Source organism: Mustela nigripes, chromosome 16, assembly GCF_022355385.1.
Source record: "Mustela nigripes isolate SB6536 chromosome 16, MUSNIG.SB6536, whole genome shotgun sequence".
NCBI classification, from domain to species: Eukaryota; Metazoa; Chordata; class Mammalia; order Carnivora; family Mustelidae; genus Mustela; species Mustela nigripes.
This window is the reverse complement of record NC_081572.1, coordinates 24,767,669-24,787,625: the sequence shown is the minus strand read 5'-3', so window position 1 is coordinate 24,787,625 and position 19,957 is coordinate 24,767,669. Positions and strand designations below refer to the sequence as shown.

The following is a 19,957-nucleotide window of genomic DNA, read 5'->3' as shown; positions in this document are numbered from 1 at the left end:
AGAAATTGGGTCATGCCATCCCCTGCTGGCCACAGTTCAGCTTCTTGGGATAAACCTGACAGTCTCATGAAGGCCTCCAAGGCCCTGTGTTCTCAGGTCCTTCCCCCTCCAGCCAGGCTTTCTTGAAGGCCCTCACATACACACAAAGGACCCCCTTATACTGGGGTCTGTCCCTAGGCATCCCCACTGTCTGAACGCTGCCGCCATCCCTTCACTCCTCCTTGGACTAATTCCTCATTGTTTTTTGTTGTTGTTTTCAAGATTTTATTTTTTATTTATTTGACAGAGATCACAAGCAGGCAGAGGCAGGCAGAGAGAAAAGGAAACAGGCTCCCTGCTGAGCAGAGAGCCAGATGCGGGGCTCGATCCCATGACCCTGAGATCATGACCTGGGCTAAAGGCAGAGGCTTTAACCCACTGAGCCACCCAGGAGCCCCATTCATCATTGTTCAAGTCCTAAAATACAGGCCCTTCCTCAGGCAGGGTCCCCTCTAGTTCTGCTCACACAACTTGTCCTTTTCCCTTCGTGGCACTGATCACAATTAGAAATCACATGTATTGGTATCTGTCTCCTCCAGAATGCAAGGTCCACATCTTTTTTGTACAAATAAGCATTGGGTACACAAATCAGGCATTCTGCAAGGCAGATTTCCTTCCACAATTATTATCCACCCCCTGCGATGATAAGCCATGTGCTCAAAGTTATACAGGAAATGGCAGAGCCAGGATCTGAGCCCAGGTGCCTTCATGCCAACACCCAACCTCTCCGTGCTTTACTTGGTCTACACCATGATCACACAGACAAGTCTCAGGCAGAATTAAGACTTCACAAGGAATTCCAAGGGGCGTGTGGGTGGCTCAGTCAGTTAAGCCTCTGCCTTCCACTGAGGTCATGATCCCAGTGTCCTTTGATGAAGCCCTACGTTGGGCTCCCTACTCAATGGGAAGCCCAATTCTCCCTCTGCCTGCCGCTCAGCCTACTTGTGCTATCTCTGTTGAGTAAACAAAATCTTAAAAAATAAAAAGAAAAAACGTCACAAGGAATTCCTTTTTAGTGGGGCCAAATGAGTTGGTAGGAAGGAAATTTCCGAGAACCTGCCTCCATTGTACCAGTCGTCTGGGAGGCTCCTTCCAGAGATCATTTTAGGAAATGTTACTGTCTTCCTCTAGGAAAACTCCCACAGGGAGGATGTTTTGAGAAGCTCTGAGGTCAAGAAACATACTGATACTTTTTAACTTAGTGTCTTCCAAGTTCTAGGACTACAGTATCCTTTTTGCCCATACTATTGTGTTCAATGCAGCACACTTGGGGGTAGGGGTGCTATTGGAAGTGTTGGATTTCCCAGCAAAAACAGGAAAGGGGACAGATGAAGGCAGCTGCACTTTGAGACTAGGTATCGTGGAGTGATGAAAGCTAGGTAGGCGGAGTCCACTTATGGACAGACTTGAAAGCCAGGATCTGGGACCTTAATGCAAGAAGCACTAGGGGGGCAGGGTGCCTGGGTGTCTCAGTGCGTTAAGCCTCTGCCTTGGGCTCTGGTCGTGCTCTGAGTGTCCTGGGATCGAGCCCCTCATTGGGCTCTCTGCTTGGCCGGGAGCCTGCTTCTCCCTCTCTCTGCCTGCTGTTCTGCCTACTTGTGATCTCTGTCAAATAAAATCTTAAAAAAAAAAAAAAAAAAAAAAAAAAAGGCAGCACTGGGAAGCTGTGTGGTTGAGCAGGGGTGATGAGCCAGGTCTAGAGGGCAGTATATCCTTCTCTTTTCTGATCCACTTCTGTAAGAAGTAGCTAAGATTCCCAGGCCAGGCAGGGACTTTAGAAGCAATCTGAGTGACAGTGAGACAAGCTGAATGGCCAAACAGGGCTGGAATGGGTTCCCAGGCTCCCATTGTATGGAGTAGGAAGAGCGCCCCCTGGAGTTACACAGGGTAGTGGCCCTCGCCCACCCATTTGGTTCCCAGTCACACGCAATCAGCTGACAGAACCTCTGGGGCCAAACTGAATTCCAGCTCTTTCGTTTCAAAAGTTCTCCTCCTGCATTTCCCCATTGCTGTGCATGGAGCCATCCCCAAACAATGAACGGCTTACAACAGTCTTTCTCACAATTGCGAGGTTGGCAGGACTCAGCTGCATTTCTTTAGCTAACTGTGGGGTCAGCAGGGGTCACCGCTGAGGCCGCACTCAGTGGGGAGAGGTCTGGGATTCGGGTGCTATCGTCTGCAGCTTCTTGGTCCTCTCCCTCGTGGTCTTTCTTACACAGCCCTCACTGTTCACAATAGCTCAAACTTCTGCTTTCGAAAACATTTCTGGTTTCCAACAGCCAAAGTGGAAGCTTGCCTGAGTATCACATTCTATTAATCACTCGATTAATCAAAACAAGTGAAAAGTCCAGCCCATCCTCAAGAAGGAAAAAAGTCTTACTGGGAGGAGCAGAACACATACCCAGAAACGGGAGAAATTGCTGGTGGCCTGCTCTGGAGAGGACCTACCACACCAAGTTTGTGTGAGTGTGAGTGTGTAGCTTTCTAATAACTCTGGAATACACACACAGTGCTGTTCCCAGAAACCAGCACCTGGTTAAGAGTAGCTTCTTGAACTGAACCAGACTTGTAGAGGATAAAGGTGTTTACATCTCACGGAGAGGATATGGGAGGGGCCCCTAAGCTAATGTTGCACAAGAGGCATGTTATTTTCTCCACTTCTGGGCACAAATAAACAAACCCCCCAGCCCCCAAAGGGTAGCAGCAGGACCTACATGGACAGGGACTGCATAAGGCAGGAGAGACAACCAGCACCTGGGACATTTGTCACCACCGGGGAGTCCTTTGTCTCCTTCTCGGTGACATTCATTGGCATTTTGTTGGAAGATGCCACAAAGGAAGTGGGCAATTACACTGCCCCCAGCAGCAGGAAACAGTCTGGAAGAGGCGGTCAGAAAAGTCTGTAGCAGACAGTTCTGGGGTAAAACCTGTGGGTCTAGTACTACCATTCCAGGATCCCCGTAAAGAGCAAGATAGTTTCTAGGATTCCTAAAACACACCATACATTCAGCAAAGGAGGTTTCACTTTATTCTAATAACATGCAGAACCCTGGGCTGCATTTTGTATATACACACACTTGTCAGGCCGTGGGAGGAAGTGGAGAGCCAGGGAGTCAGGCCTGCTCCCCTGGTGGTCACTTGGCTTCACTAGAGGGGACCTGTCATTTCAGCCTGCACATATAAGCCCATTCAGGGCCTTGGGGTGAGCTAAGGCAGGGATCATACCTGCTCATGATCACTTTCTGTTTCAAACCAAAGTTTCTTTTTTTTTTAGAGAGTGCGACAGCAGACTCCTCACTGAGCAGGGAGCCTGTGACTAGGTCCCAGGACCCTGGGATCATGACCTGAGCCAAAGAAGTCACTTAACCGAGCCACCCAGGTACCCCAAACCAAGGTTTCTTATATGACCCCAGTGTAGGAATGGACTTCAAAGGCTCAATTTTCTGAACAAATCTGTGCCTATTTGCCTCATGTGTGTTCAAGAAGATCCAATGCTAGGGCTCTTCTCAGAAGTTCAGAAGAAAAAAAAGGTAGAAAGGATCACTGCCGAGAGCTACACCGCTTGATCTGGGCACCGCTCACACAAACCCTGCTTTTGGAATGCCTTTCGGCTTATCGATTGCTCTTCAAATACAGACAGGTTTAAAATTTCCCTTGAAGTTACTAATATACCTCTAAGATGCGCTCCACTCCACTCCGTCTTCCAGAAGGAACGTGTACTAGAAGCAAGCTGTGGTGTTTTCTACTAGCCTTTCACATGGAGCCCCAACCTTGACCTGAACCAACTGCCTTCACATCGATGCCATTCAAGGCCGTTCCTAACTGGAGGCAAGCAATCTGCCCAGAACTGCAGGGACAAAACAAAGCCAAGTCAAAAGCGTCCTCCTGCTCCATAAAGGGCAAACCATCTTGTTAAATAATTCCTTGCCTCCCTATTCTGCCTCGAGAGACATGGAAAACACAGCAGCGTCAGAGGCCTCATTACAGCATCATGAATGGGTTTGGAACCTGAGTCAGGGCCGGCTTTCCATAACCCAGAGGCAAGACCTCTGGGCCTCCAGCTTTTCCATGACTTAGACGCAGAGAATACCCACCTTACAGAGGTGTGGGGAGGAGAGGAACCGGTCAAGCGACAGTGCTTACTGAACTGCTTATTCCTGAATCAGCAGCAGTGTCAGAATGGGGAACAGTGGCTGCTTCCTGGGTCTCTGGTCCCCCCAGTGCTACTTACAGGATGGACTAAAATCTTTCATTTGAAAGCTTCCACCAGTTTCATCATTCCCCTGGTAATGGAAGCCTCTAAAAGCACAGGGGCCTGTGGCTGAAACCAGGAAATCTAACTAAAAAGGAAAGGATGATTCATCACTACAGAACTAAAGTAGAGAAAGCAAAGAACAGAGAGGACGGTGAAGTGCTCAGGGAGGACAGACCAAAGGGAGTTCTCGGCCCTCACTGCTGTCACCTTAGGCTCCCGGCCTCCCCGTGCCACTCCAGTGCGTTTCCACCGCGCCGGGGCTGACATGAGGGTCAGAGGCAGTGGGAAGGCACCCAGCATGCCAAGCATACAGGAAGTGACCAGCACATGCCAGGGTCCCCTTCTTCCTCCAAATACAGAGTAGGCATTTCTACTTCAAGGGTTTCAGAAGCTCCACCAGGAATAGCTCTGGACCTGCTCTAAGGAAGGAGGGCTGCTCTCCTGCAGGTAGTCAGAGGGGCCAGTCTTACACAACACTGCTACGGAAGTAAACACTCTGTTCCCATACCTGAGGGATTTAAACCAGAGAAACCTTCCTTTTATTTTTCGGTAAGTAAAGTCGGATGGCAACAGGGGGTCTTGGGGGCCCGATGCACAAAACTTCAGGTGCCCTGACCTCTCAGCACCCAGTCGCATGGTTAAGATCACCTAGCCCGATGTTTTTGAAACATGAGGCAGAATTTCCCTTTGATACAAGTATGCAGAAGAGGGAGATCTGGGCATACATCAACCTCACAGTGTAAAAAGGGTCTTTTTGTAACCTCATGCTTCTCTTCAACCTGGTCTCTGCCCCTAGTACATGGCATACAGGACTCTAAACTTACAAAAGAGAAACTTTATTCACTGGGATGGGTTCTCAACCCTTCCATGGTGAGCAAAAACCACCCCGGCAAATCCAACTTCCAGTGTCCAGATAAGTGCTGGCCCCAACTGCCTGCCCTGGGTAAGTGCCACAAGACAAGGGGTCTTTCAGAAATCCTCTCAAGCAAAGAATCCATGACTGGAGGGGACAATGCTCACCTAATGGCAAATGAACTCGGAGACAGGGATAAAACAGCCTGCACCCCATCCCAAGTATCCGCTGTACTCCGTCTATCCTAACTTCCTGCTGTGCCTATGCCCTTGAAATCACATGAAAATGAGCTCAAGATTGAGTAACAAACACAGAGGTGTGAGGCTGGCTCAGTCGGAGGCACATGCGACTCGATCTTGGGGTTGTGAGTTCAAGTCCCATGTTGGGCATAAAGATTAAAAAAAAAAAAAAAAGGAATATGGTCTTGTCAATGCTATGTGTACCTCTTAGCTGCAACCAAGCAAGGCAGAGAGAATTCATCCCACCAACTAGACAAGTTAAGAGTATTGCTCTCTATAGCCTGCATCAGAGCAAAATTCCACAGCCACAAACCACATCCGTCAACAGCCAGCTCACTGCTGGGGAAGACAAACGCCAAGCATGCTTGCCATCAGCAGCACGTTGGCTGCCCCATTTCCAGACTTAAGGAAGAGCTCCCGAGTGCAAAAGGCTTGAGCAGAGAACATGCTTTATTGAGGAGTAGATAGAGAACAGCACATTCTACCACATGTGGGGAAGGGTTAGCTTCGGTCAAAGACCTTTACCCCTTAAGAAAACCCGCAGTGAAGTTGCTTTTGGATAAACGTTAACAGTGACACTGAAACTGGCGGGGAGCTGCCACCGAACATGCTTAAAAGGAGCTCCCCGCAACCCACAGTGAGTATAAGTAGTGTACAGAGAGGACAAGAGAAAGGCACAAATGACCAGAGTCGGGACCGTGGGGAGGGCTCCACACTCGGACAGCAGTGTTGGAGGAGACCAAGTCGGGAAGGGGAGCACATGTCCTACATCCAGAGCTGCCCCAAGATAGCGGGTTATAATGAGCTGGAGAAATTAGAGGGAGCGGCTCTTCCTTTGCTTGAGACCAAAAATAGGAGAGCAGAGACCCGGGCGGGGAACGGTGTCAAATCCCAAAAAGGAAATGGAGTTCTTGGAAGGGCAGGAGCACTTCGGTTCAAGGGAGGGCGAGGCGCGGTGGGAGAAGCAAATGCTGGGTGGGGGTGGGGGGTGGCTGTGGCACTCTGCCTTGCGGAGTCAAGGGCTGAGAGGAGAGCCGGAAGTCAGGTGCAATCATTTCCTACTTCTCTGAGGAGGTTCGGGCAAAAATCAATGCAACTGAGGCAGAAATACAGGTGTGCCAGATCCAAGCGACAGGTATGGGGGGTGGTGCGGGGAGGGGCAGTTTCTGCAGTCTAATGAACCCGTTAGCATGCAGCATGAGAGGGAGAACCAGACACTGTTTGGCCCCTGCAAATGACAAAAGGGGCAGGGGATCTCAGAGGAAAACACTTAGGGCTGGGCACTTTCTGGTGAGGCAAAAAAGGACTCGTTCCCTTCCACCAACACGCAGCCCACCGGTAAACTCAAATCAAAGTACAGAATCACCACCTGTCAATTCTCCTCTCCATTTCATTCGGATAAATTATGTGCAGTTGCCAAGATGAGTCCCTGGGAGAGGCTAAAAAAATACTGGTCTCTTGTAAGCTTGACACTGATCAAAACCCGGCCTCTTTCAATAAAAATGGTGGAAAAAAAATTTAAAGTGAGCTAAACTCCGAAGGGAATGGACCCCTCCCAGTACACAGAGTCAGAAATGTTATCTCTTCCCTGCTCTCCCCCCACCCCCCAAAAAACCACATGTAAGGAGGAACTGGAAAGGTCCTGGTGGTGGCAAACCATGGTCTGGAAGTCTGGTGACCCGGCAGCAAGAAGCACTAGTACAAAGTTTAGAAGACACAACACAACCTCGTGGGGCTAGAGGACATGAGGAGAACCAGTGACTGGACAGGTACAGTACCAAACAGAACACCTTGGGTCAGTGCTACGAGGGATCTGCTCTCAAGTCTAACAGAGATCCCATCCAGGCAACCTCACTGAGGCCGAAACAGCAGTTCCTCAGAACCAGCGTCTGCAGTGAACACGAGGGTCGGAGCCAGGACAGTCCTGAGGGGGATGGCCTTCCCAAAGGATACTGTACTTGCCAATCACAAGAGCAACAGAAATGACAGACAGATCCCTAGGGTACGGATTCCTACTGCTGGGGTTCGCTGGCTCAGAGTAACAGGTCACTTTAAGTGCCCTTGGGAGGGGTCCATTTTAAGCAGCTTGGATCCATGGTTTTATTGGAGTTGGATCTTTTGGCCTCTTTGGCTATCCACTCGTCAATCAGGTCCTGCGGGAGAACAGGAAAAATGACTTTACACATTCAACGAAAATGTCTTTATATACGGATTCCAAAATGCCTGTTAGTGAAGGAGGAATCTCCAAAGGCTTAACGATACACTATGGAGGGAAACAGGTATAAAAAATTATCTTTTGATTTAGAAAATGCTTTCCTACAAATAAATACCCATTGCTGCCGACTCTGTCCTCAGAAAAAACTGAAATTATTCACCTTTCCTTATAGGTTTGTCAACTAAAACAAATTAAAAGCACTTACATGAGGGACACCGGGGAGGCTCAGGAGGCTGGGCAGCTGACTTTTAGTTTCGGCTCAGGTGGTGACCTCAGGGCTGTGAGATCAAGCCCAGCATCAGGCTTCATGCTCAGATTATATATATATATTTTATATATATATATATATTTCAAGTGCACTTCCACAAAGATATTTTAAAATATTTTAAAGTGCACAAGCCCTGGAGTTTGTGAGGATTCCCTTCAAACAGGTGGGGAATTTGCTCCAATCTAAGAAAATCTTTAGGACAAAAGTGCTGTGTGACACAAAGCTGCTTAACTGAGCTGCTTTGCTTGTGTCATCCAAATCGGAGACAGGAGCTTACTCAAAGCTTCAGATAAAGGGTAAGATAAGAAGTAAGCCCAACAGGCATCACTGCATGCTCAAAAAAAAAAAAAAAGAGAGAGACCCTATAAAAGGTACATGTAGGCAAATTCCATTAAGAGAAGGCTAGGGACACCTGGGTGGCTCAGCTGGTAAAGTGCCTTCAGCTCAGGTCACGGTCCCAGGGTCCTGGGATCGAGTCCTGCTTCTGGCTTCCTGCTCAGCGGGAAGCCTGCTTCTCCCTTTGCCTGCTGCTCCCCTTGCTTGTTCTCTCTGACAAATAACTAAATAAAACCTTAAAACAAACAAACAAACAAACAAAAGAGAGAGAGAGAGAAGGCTACTTTTAGGGTATTAAGGCCCCATTTTGCTCTGCTACGTCTCAAGAGACATTCAGCACTGAGCCAGCAGCTGACAAAAAAACTTTACCTGTCTCTTTAAAACTAGGTGTTTTCCTTTCCAGTACTTGAGCATCTGAAGGGCTTGCAGAGTGCTGACAATGTCCACAGGATTCACAGCTGTCTCCTGGCTAATTTCTGAAACAGAAGTGCTACTGAGAACCAGGCCAAAGTACAGACCCACACCTCCACTGACCCCCACCAACCCAAGCCCCTCACCCCGCTTAGAGGAAATCCAGATGATTGGAGTCATATACTTAACCCAACCTGCTCAGAAAAAGCTTACAAAGCACTTATTTGACGGATCCTAAGAACTATGAAAGAGAAACCCAACAGCAAGAAATCACTCTGACCCGTACAGAAATCAAGGTCAAAAACAGACCTACTTTCTTCCACCCTTACATAAATAATACAGGCATATCTTATCAGGTCCTACATTTCCCAAAGAATTGGGAAAAAAAAATTCACATTCTTCTTCCTTCTGGACTTTCATTTAAGAACTAGTGTTAACCACTCCAGGTTTGTGAAACCAAAATCATATGGCCATTCCCAAAGGGCCAAATGCTCTGGAATCCTTTGGCACTTTTGGGAGGGTCTCTGCAGTGGCCTGCATCCAGGGGTCATCTGTTCTCCTGTTCAGATGAAGCACTGAGGGGAAGCTTTCTCTTTGCAGGTGACCAAGCCGACCAGGGCCAAGGAAAAAAGCTGGAATGTCCAGTGCCATTAACATCTTGGGTACCAATGATCCTCAAGAGCCAAAAACCAACCTTTGATAGAAATCTCTTTGCCTTGGAAATTATGCAGGTAACGGAGAAGCACTTCTTTCCAGTAACTGCGATAACTTATGAGCCCCAGGTCGGAGAGGGGACGTTCCGGGGAGCCAACTTTTTCTTCCACTTTGGAAAGCAAGTAACCTACCGAGGAACAAAATGCAGACACTGTATTTCATCCTAATGGCAAACACTGCTACGCCAACACAGAAAGCTTAAGGACAAGCTGCTTCATGGTACCAACTAGGGGTCAGACATTCAAGCTGGGACAGTGACGTAACAGAGTGCTGCCTTGGGCTAAGCCAAAAGGGAAGAATGGTGTGTTCGCATTTAGCTGTAATAGACATTAAGAAAACTCTGGAAGGCTTCACAAGATAAAAATGTTAATAACAACAGTAATAGGTAGGTGTGCGCTGGAACAGAGATGGGGAGCCATTTCATTAAGTCACTTTTTATGTATTTTGAAATTTTTCAATTTTAAGAATAGATTATCTCAGTACTGAGTATCCTGCAGCCTCTGGCTCTAATATCTGAACGTCTAACATTACATATTATGGAGACGCAGTCCGCAAAATGCATGCTCTGCAAAATGCTCGTGGAAAACTAATGGGCTTTTGATAAATAAATAGGAAAGAAATACAAGAGATGGGAGTGGGAACTTTTCAGATTAAAAGGGATTTACAAGCTACATCTATCAATCCCAATGTATCACTCTACTTGGAGCTTAGTAAAAATAATTACATGTGCGTTTTCTTTAAAAGGAAAAATCACAAAATTGGGATAATTTGAACACTGTAACTTCGGCTATTAAGTAACTTGGGGAGGTTTGGATTTTTTTTTTTAACATGAAATAGAACTTATCTTTTAGAGATGTGAAAGTAACAGGTTGAGAATAGAAGTAAAACAAGACTGACCATGAAACGTTAATCATGCGTTACAAGGGCTTTTATTATCTAACTATTCCACATTTTTTTTTTAAAGATTTTTATTTATTTATTTGACAGACAGAGATCACAAGTAGGCAGAGAGGCGGGCAGAGGAAGCAGCAGGCTCCCTGTTGAGCAGAGAGCCCAATGCAGGGCTCGATCCCAGGACCCTGTGATCATGACCTGAGCCGAAGGCAGAGGCTTTAACCCACTGAGCCACCCAGGTGCCCCTATTCCACACTTTTATATATGTTTGAAAATCTACATAAAATCAGGTTTATAAAATAGGCGTCACCTGTTCCAAGATATAGGGCCCCCCTCCTCCGTAGGCTGTGTCACTTCCTGATTTCATCACTTCTCGCAGCTGGAAGGCAATGGACTGGAAGACTAACTCTAAGAATTATAATTCTGACTAGAGTGTTGTAGGACAGGGAACACTGAACAAAATACAGTTGACTCGCATCATTTATACAGGTGTTACGTTCTGCAAAGTCATGGCAAGCACTGAGTTAGCGAACACTGAACCACTGCTCCTAAGGGAACCCGTCATTATGGTTACCTTGTCTTAGGTGTTTCTGTTTAACAATACCTTTTAAAATATACACGGTTGACTCATTAGCATCGAACTCCCAACCAACAGCACAACAACCTGTCGTTCTGGCACTACACCTAGAGGCCATTTAAAATTAGCAACAAGGGACTCCTGGGTGGCTCAGTCAGTTAAGCATCTGCCTTCAGCTCAGGTCATGATCCCAGGGTCCTGGGATGGAGTCCCACTTCGAGTCCCTGCTCGGCACGCAGTCTGCTTCTCCCTCTCTGCCTGATGTTTCCCCCTGCTTTGTGCTCTCTCTCTGACAAATAAATAAAATCTTTAAAAATTATTTAAGTAAGTAAGTAAGTAAATAAATAAATAAATAAAATCAGGAACAAGGGCACCTGGGTGGCTCAGTCTGTTAAGTGTCTGCCCTCAGCTCAGATCATGGTCCCGGGGTTGTAGGATCAAGTCCCACACTGGGCTCAAGTCCCACACTTCCCTGCTCAGTGGGGAGTCTGCTTCTCCCCCTCCCTCCTCCCTCCCCCACCCTGCCTCATGCTGTTTCTGTCTCAAATAAATAAAATCCTTTAAAAATTAAAGGGGCACCTCCACAGCTCAGTGGGTTAAGCTTCCACCTTTGGCTCAGGTCATGATCTCAGGGTCCTGGGATCGAGCCCCGAATCAGATTCTTTGCTCAGCAGGGAGCCTGTTTCCCCCTCTCTCTGCCTGCCTCTCTGCCTACTTGTGATCTCTCTCTGTGACAAATAAATAAGATCTTTAAAAAAAAAAAAAATAAAATCAGCAAAAAAATGGACAAAAATATGAAAAGCATGGCACTAACACACTGAAAAAAAAACATGTGTGGGCGCCTGGGTGGCTCAGTGGATTGGGCCGCTGCCTTCGGCTCGGGTCATGATCTCGGGGTCCTGGGATCGAGCCCCGCATCGGGCTCTTTGCTCAGCGGGAGCCTGCTTCTCTCTCTCTCTCTCTGCCTGACTCTCCGCCTACTTGTGATCTCTCTCTCTGTCAAATAAATAAATAAATAAAATCTTAAAAAAAAAAAAACAAAAAAAAAAACATGTGTTTACATGGAGAGCCAAAACAAGGCACCTGCTTGTTTGACCAGAGCAGAGAAAATGTGGGGACTTCCTTTTTGCAGCTGTATGCACGTCCACAAGTGACTGTAGACGTGCCAAGAGTACAGATTTGGGGATTAAAAATAAATTCAAGTAGGCAAATTCCCAAATACAGAATACACTACTAAAGAGGCCCAAGGCCTTTATCAGATCCATGGATTGCCACTGGACTAGTCCTTACAAAACTGAAATCCCTAATCCAGGAACAGATTTGAAGCCTTCAGCATACATGTGCTGCTCCTGGTCTCAAATGGGGACAACCTTCTGTCCTATCCCCTACATGCCCCACCATCTGGTAGCGACTGAGGCCTGCATTCACTGAAGGTTCCAGGTATACCAGCTGACCCGGGACCTTCAGATTCTGTCCACACATTTGTCCTCTTGCTGCGTGCCAGGAACCAGAGACCCAATTGCTCTCATCACTCCCGCGGCTTGCGGAGCTCAGGCCGCAGCAGTCGAACTTACTGAAATCGATGAGCATCTTGCCATAGCCCTGTCTCATGTACTGAGGCATGGTGAGGATACACGACACGTTGTAGTTGAGGAATGAATTCTTTTCCTATAGTCAAGAGCAAAACAGATGAGAGAACGTTAGGAGAGCTTGGAACCCAAGTTGTCAGGAGTCCCACAAACAGAAAATAAGGCTGCTGGCAAACTCTCTGGTCAAGGAAACCAGGGAAGTGGCTGTCACACTCACAGCTGTTCCACCCACACTGGTTACAACAATGGCCAAAGCCAGCCATGCCAGGCTCCCCCTTGCTCAGAGACCAGTATCAATTTAAGGGGGGCTGACCGAGTTCTTTCTAGTCAGAGCAAGGCCAGGAGGGGCTGACTGTGGAGTCGGTCAGGGCATCCCTCCGTAAATGTAATTTTTCAAAAGGGGACTGGCTAGTGCTAAAGAGAGGGATCCCCACCAGGAAGCCTCCAGTTTGCAAGGGAGTGAACAAACACTCCCATCACATACTGTCCAGTTCCGTTTATGGAAAATGTTCATGACAGGCAAACTCCTAGAGCCAGGGGGCTGGCGGGGGCTGGCAGCGGCTGAGGGGCAATGGGCCGGCCTGCTTGATGGGGTAAAGAAAACAGAGCAGGGGGCTCTGCGTTGTTGCTGCGCTATTCTGGCAATACAAAAGCCACTGAGGTACAGGCTTTAAATGAGTGAAGTGTGTGGCATGTGAATCAGATTTCAACAAAGTTCCTACTAAAAAGTCAAAAGCAAAACCTGGCCTTCAGCTTTCAAAAGCAGAGTGGTGTTATCACAGAATAAGCCCAGCTAGAAAACCAGGCAAAAGGAATATATTCCTGGTTTTAGGCTAATAACAGAGAGCAAAGCCAGGAGCGTTGGCCTGACTACAAAATGTGGGCTTCGGGGTTAGTAGGCAGGGCCTTGGCTGGTAATTAATAGGCAGCTCTAAGCCACAAGTCCAGAAAGGAATAAACCAGAAGCTTTTAATAAAGAATTGCATACTTCCATTAAACAATCTTTGATACATAGATTTCTGTGACACCTTCCCACCCAGTCCTTAAGAGAGGGCTGTCATCATTGCCCAGGGTCCGGCCTCTTCCTGTCAGTGATCTGTGTCCCCAAATGCCAACATCAATCACCCTTCTGGGGCCAGTAGCTTCTTAATCTCCAGATCCTGCTGACCTTGGAAAAATATCCAATCAGGTGACAGCCGGTGTTGTCCGCTTCTGTCATAACATAAAACAGGAAGGGTTCCACATCATAATATAATGTCTTGTGGTCCAGAAAAAGCTTGGCCAACAGGCACAGGTTTTGGCAGTAGATCTGGAAGCAGAGAAAGAGAATTCATGCATGGGCCAGTGATTCCTCAACTTATCAGATAAAGGCCTAAACCTAAAGATCCTATCATTGTTGTTGATGAGGCAGAAAGTGTGCTTTGGTCAACAGCAGAGTCTTATCACCTCTACAAGGGGGAGATGCGAGGTGGAACAAACTGCTGCTGGGACCTGTGAATATACACCCTTCACCACCGCACCTGCTTACCTTGTTTTTCTTGCCGTCCACTTCAAACACGGAGATGGAGCCTTTCCGATAGATCTCATCGCCAGGTGGGTGTTTCCACACACATTTAGCCTGCAAGAGAATGGAATTCGTATCAGGGGAAAAAGCCTTCCCCAACAAGACTGCTGCTTAAATGGAAAAATGAATCAAAGGTCAAATTTAGTTAGCAGAGATGACAGACAACTGGACACACTTGAGAACGTACGCAAGGTTTTTTTTTTTTTTTTTTTGGTAAAACAATTAACAGCTTCTAAAGTCATAGGAATGTGTTTACAGTATTTTTATAGCAGTTTAGAACAAGTTTTCTAGATCATACTCTGGCCCTGTTTCAACCCAGGAGATTAAAATCATCTACTAAGTAAAAGCCAGATAAATAAAAAATACCCTCGATTCTAAAACGCTCTGTGCCAAGAGGAAATTCTTGAGCTGCTTATTTCCAGCAGCTTAAGAATTGCTAAGCAAAGGCAGGAACACTTCATGTTCGCCTTTACTAGTAAACTTTGCAACCGCCTCACCGTCAATCTTTTCTTCCGATTAGAAAAGACACCCACGACAATAAAGACTAACCCCCACACCTAAGTTATCCCTTTGTTATATAAGGAAGATGAGGACGCCCTTCCGTGGCTTAAAAAACAGGCAAGGTAGCCTGGTTCCAGAGCAAGAAAGTGTGGAGGTGGGTGGACAGCTGGCCACAAGGGGGCACAAATTCCCCCTTTCTTCACCCTCATTTGCGAAAGGATTTAATGCAGCCAGTCAGCCCTTGCTGTAAATATGTGAATTCTTTTAAGGTTTTATGCAAACACATTAAAAAACATCATTTAAGAAGCATATGTATATGGAACATTTTCTACTAAGTTTTATTCTGACTTCTGGTCAACACAAGAAAGGCCCCATTGCTACCTGTAAATCAAAACGCTAACTGGAATCGCTTCAAGAAAGCTCTGACCCCAGTTTGTGGCTGGATCCACCTGCTTACTCATGCTGGCTCTTTCCAACAACAACCCAACTAATGCAACAATTGTTTAGAAACAGAAGCCAAGGGGCGCTTGAGTGTCTCAGTGGGTTGAGCCGCTCAGGTCATGATCTCAGGGTCCTGGGATCGAGTCACGCATCGGGCTCTCTGCTGAGCAGGGAGCCCTCTTCCCTCTCTCTCTCTCTGCCTGCCTCTCCACCTACTTGTGATCCCGCTCTCTCTGTCAAATAAATATATAAATAAATCTTAAAAAGAAACAGAAGCCAAAAATGGCCCATTTCAGCGATTACTCATGAAGCAATGGGAATCAGAAGTGTAGACGAAAAAAACGGGTTACCATTACCTGAAAATCGATTTTTGTACCTCCCCCTAATACAGATCCTCCAATATTCAAAATGTTTACTTGACCCTCAGATTTATCCAAACCCTCCGTTTCCCCACCTACTACTATGACTTGCCCTTTTGGGCTATTACATTGGTTAGTGCCACTAAGTAACCCGAAACAAAAAGCAAAACCTAAATAAATGGTCAGCAGTTCACATCAGTCAAAATACCTTTCACATAGAAGAACTAGATTTTAGTTTATCTCCATGGTTTACCATCACGGAGACCAGTCCTCTGCTACCCTCACCCCTGTGGCCCCGCCAGTCCTCCATCCATTCATCCATTGGGGCGCCCTGCCCCCAGGCAATTGTGCAGGAGTCTGGAAGGCTGAACTCAGCGGCGAGTTCTAGGCTGCAACACTACATTGTGTGTGTTCCAGAGAACACAAAATGCAGTTATCCTCCAAACCAACTGGGGACAAGAGGAGAAGGACATGGGGCGCCCGGGTGGCTCAGTCATTAAGCATCTGCCTTCAGCTCAGGTCATGATCAAGCCCGCATTGGGCTCCTTGCTCGGTGGGAAGCCTACTTTTCCCTCTCCTACTCCCCCTGCTTGTGCTCCCTCTTCTCACTGTGTCTGTCAAATAAATAAAATCTTTAAGAAAAAAAAAAGGGGGGGGGGAAGGATGGGAACTCTGGGAAAGCCTGGGCCGCAGAAGCTCAGCACACAGAAAACCTGGGAAATAAAAGTGGAAGGGGATGGAAGGAGGTACACCCTAAAAAGGTCTTAGAGCCAATTACGCTGGGACGACAGAAATAGGAAAATGAAGGTGCCTGCTGAAACGCTCCTTCCTCTACCCCATCCCTGCTCCCAGAAATTCCCTTATTTAGGATGAGATTTTTCACTCTACAGCTAGGCAACAAAAAAATGGCTTAAAACTACAAAATACCTAGTGAGCATATATATATGGACAATAAAAGAAGTCTTTCTTCCTATCTGAACAAGAAGGACAACATTCAGGAACCAGAAAACACTAAACTTGGGAGAAGGCACCAAAGGAGCCATTTTGTTAATTCAGTATTTTGTCTCCTTTAAATACGCATTCATTCAGCAGTTACAGGGCACTTCCTGCCCCCACTGGTTGCTAGGGATATGAAGTGAGTCACGTCCTTGCCCGGTCTAATGAAGTCCACTTTTTTTTTTTTGAGTTGGGGACACATAAAAACTGTGGGCAGAGGTAATTCGTATCCCAGGGAGAAACGGTACCAGGCAGTAAGAAAAAAAGACAAGGCAGTGTGTGTGACAGGATGTGCCCCCCACCGCCAGGCCCCACCTTGAAATGGGCTTGCCCTTTCCTATGCCTCTGTGCCATTCCTATGGACCACTGAGAGAGGCTTAGAGGTGGAGGACATCCAGGTAGAGGTCAACATCCAGAGCTCCACCGTGACGATCGCAGAACCCCAAGATGGCATACCATGTGTCGACGGAGTATCGTTTGGCTCTTCATGTACTTCAAACAGAATTCGCACATGTAGAGCCGTCCCAGGCGCGCGTATTCTTCGGGATAGGGAGAGTGGTACCACGTATCGAGCTCATAACGACCAAAAGCAATTGTTTTAATCATGTTGCTCCCCTCTGTGATTTGGCCTTGCAGCCTTAGCTTCTCCTATTGTAGAGAAGAAATCAGAAAGTCAGAGGATTAAGACTGATCATCTTTATTTTCAAAAAGTCTCTAGTATGCTTGTTCGCATGTCACCATGCTAGGCTAGGAGAAAAAAACAGAACTGACTCTAGGGGCGCCTGGGTGGCTCACTGGATTAAGGCCTCTGCCTTTGGCTCAGGTTATGATCTCAAGGTCTGGGATTGAGCCCTGCATCCAGCTCTCTGCTCAGCAGGGAGCCTGCTTCTCTCTCTCTCTGCCTACTTGTGATCTCTGTCAAGTAAATAAATAAAATCTTAAAAAAAAAAGAAGAACTGACTTTTAATGCATGAAAAACTTGCACTGAAACGGGCTGCCCACCTGGACACAGATAGTCAGGATGGCTTCTAGAAAACTCACAATCTACACTGCCTGGAAGTGTAGGTCTCAACAGACCGCAGCTTTCCTCTGCTCCCTACCATGCTGTGGGTGGGCCTCACCTCCAGAACTTCAGTACCAAGTCCTTGGTAAAATTTTGTTTCTCATCAGCTGGCACCAAACCACTTGATAAAGGCAATCTACCACAAAGAAAAATGCCCCGCCCTTACCAGACATTTAAAACCAACCAGGAAAGATGATCTAGAATGTGCTTTACTATCTGCCTCTAAAGCTGTATGGATCTGTGTGACGTAAATCCACAGGTATACGGGGCCAGCCTGTCAAAGCAGTCCCTGAAAACATTTTTGAAACATGGACAGTGCTGTAGTACTGGACTCTACTCCAGATGAGGCAGAAAATATCTCTGGATATCACTCCCCAGTGGTTAGGACCTGACTATAGGACAATTTTTCAAGCCTAACCAGGTAGAGAGCTGTGACAGGAAATACTCGGCTACAGAACAGGAAGGAGAAAAGCAACTACCAAACCCTGCCCCCTCCAAGGTTCCAACAAGTCTCTCTGAGGATTTGTGAATCAAGTACTTGACATAATTTTAAAAAAAAGGTAAAGAGGATATTCACTCTACAAGCTAAGTTTCCTTCAACACATTTCGTCTGTTAAATCACAGGTACCACAATTTTTTTTAAAGCAATCTTGTTAAAAATTCTGCCTAGGGTATGAAAACCGAGTGAAACTAACTGTAAATAAAAATCAGAATAGTAAATCACCTTCATAGACAAAACATGGCTAAGTCAAAGATTAATTTCCTTTATAAAACGTCTGACCACAGCCTTTTCCATTACTCCTCTATGCTTTTCTCTTAATTCTTTTGAAGTTAGAATGGAGGGCCAAGCAAAGCCTGCAAAGGCTAGCTCCTGGGAGGGGGGCGTTAAGAGAATAAGAGAGGCTTAGCCACCAATAAGAGGCTCTCAGAATTGCAAATTGCCCGACTGAGACCGAGGGGCACCTATTGTCTAACCCAGGCCTCAACACTCCCACCAAACAAGTCCTTCTGGGAGAGGAGATGGAGGGAAAAGTGGTCAGGAAAAAGAAAGGGAGGAGGGGAAATTATGTTTAAATATGAATGGGAAGCAAGATCAAAGATCATTCTGATAAAGGGTAGCTGTGGGAAGGTAAAGAGATTTTCATTATTTCCCATCAACTGATCGATCACTATCACTTTTCTGGGAAGTTTACAAGACTTTCACAAGCAGTCCATAAGCTTGAAGATCTTAATACTCACCAAATCCTCTGAAGCCCGGGCTTGTGCTCTTCGGAAAAGATCCAAGTCATACTCGCTAGTCAGGTTTTCCAAGAGAGGTTCCCGAGTGTTCCCATAGGTCTGTCTGTGTTCCTAGGAAAATAATCAGAACGTGAGTCTTACTGCTTCTAAGAACTTAATCTATTTTATTTCAGTCAATGCCAACCAGAGGGCCAAACACAACTATAAGCTATTTATTTAGTGCCTACTATATGCCAGGCATTATACTAGGCACTGGGGACTGAGCATAAGACACACTATTACCAGGTTAATGCCAAAACAACCATTATCCACCCTAGTGAATCTGGAAAGAAAATGCTCCTACACCTTCAAAAGGGAGTTTCATTCTTCTCTCTCTAAATGAGCTCCTCGAGGGTCAGAATTCTATGACTCCATTTCTTCATCTGAAAATGTGCATGACAATACAAATAAATAAAATGTAACAAAGCCAAAGGCACTACAAATCCTAGAATCTTGAAATCTGGAAGGAACCTCGGTGGATACTCCCGTGTTTAAAAGCAAAACAAAGCAGAACAAAACAAAATACACAAAATCTCTTGAGACTTATAGAGTCTCACATTTTAGATGGAAAGGAAAAGTCTCAACGAGGAAGGGGTATCCACACTGAGTGGTCCTTGCTAAGTTCCTTCCCCGAAGTCGCTGCGCCCCTGACGCTCTTCAGCCCAAGGCCTGAAGCTACCACCTGGGATCTCCAGCCCTGGCGCATGGGAAACACAGGCTGGCCCCTTTAAAAAACACTGTGCTAAATATTAAGCAAGGAGGAGGAGACAATACTCAGAAAATCAGAAGCATAAAAGTAAGCCAGTTCTCAGTAAGTATCAAATCTTACCATGGCAGTCTTAACAAATATCCTGGCACCGGAAAGAAAGGCCACAAGGGAAACTTCCCTTTTAAAACCTCTGATTTTAGCCCTTCCCACTCCATCCCAGACTCCACCTCCCACCCAGAGAATAGAAGATAATGGTTGTGGATGGCTCATCCCCGGGAGAACATTACAGAATTCGCATGTATATTATCATATGAAAAAACTATTCACCAGTACCTCAACCCCTATTACAATCTCTTCCGGTTCCTCTGGGCCTATCTGACCTGTACCTTTTGCATCTAAGATTCAGGTTCTTAAATATGAAGTTTTTTCTTCTAGTTTCATAATCATTTTTTTAAGCTTATAAAAAATATCCTAGCCAGCATTTTTAACAGGAAGGTTGGGTCCAAATAACCTAGCTCCAATTTTGGAAAGCAGATGTTTGTAAACTCAATTTCAGGAGCTTTTACTTCAGACATTCTTTCTAACCCCCATATGATTTCTGGGCAAGTTACTTCTCGAAACCTCCGTCTTCTTATCTATGAAATAGTTAAGACACC

The 19,957-nt window shown here is 46.3% G+C and overlaps 1 protein-coding gene across 2 annotated transcripts in view; it reads right to left on the bottom strand.

Annotated features, from left to right (window-relative positions):
* Window positions 1-5,114: 5,114 nt before the first annotated feature.
* KAT7 (lysine acetyltransferase 7) overlaps window positions 5,115-19,957 on the bottom strand; it is a 34,322-nt gene continuing 19,479 nt past the window's right edge. For both annotated transcript variants that reach the window (XM_059380060.1, XM_059380061.1), the window contains 8 exons: window positions 18,554-18,664; window positions 16,708-16,899; window positions 13,919-14,008; window positions 13,559-13,699; window positions 12,376-12,469; window positions 9,311-9,457; window positions 8,575-8,681; window positions 5,115-7,539 (listed from right to left, as the gene is read on the bottom strand). In XM_059380060.1, coding sequence (XP_059236043.1) covers window positions 7,438-7,539; window positions 8,575-8,681; window positions 9,311-9,457; window positions 12,376-12,469; window positions 13,559-13,699; window positions 13,919-14,008; window positions 16,708-16,899; window positions 18,554-18,664 — 984 coding nt within the window. In that variant the 3' untranslated portion in view covers window positions 5,115-7,437. The remainder of the gene's footprint in view (window positions 7,540-8,574; window positions 8,682-9,310; window positions 9,458-12,375; window positions 12,470-13,558; window positions 13,700-13,918; window positions 14,009-16,707; window positions 16,900-18,553; window positions 18,665-19,957) is intronic.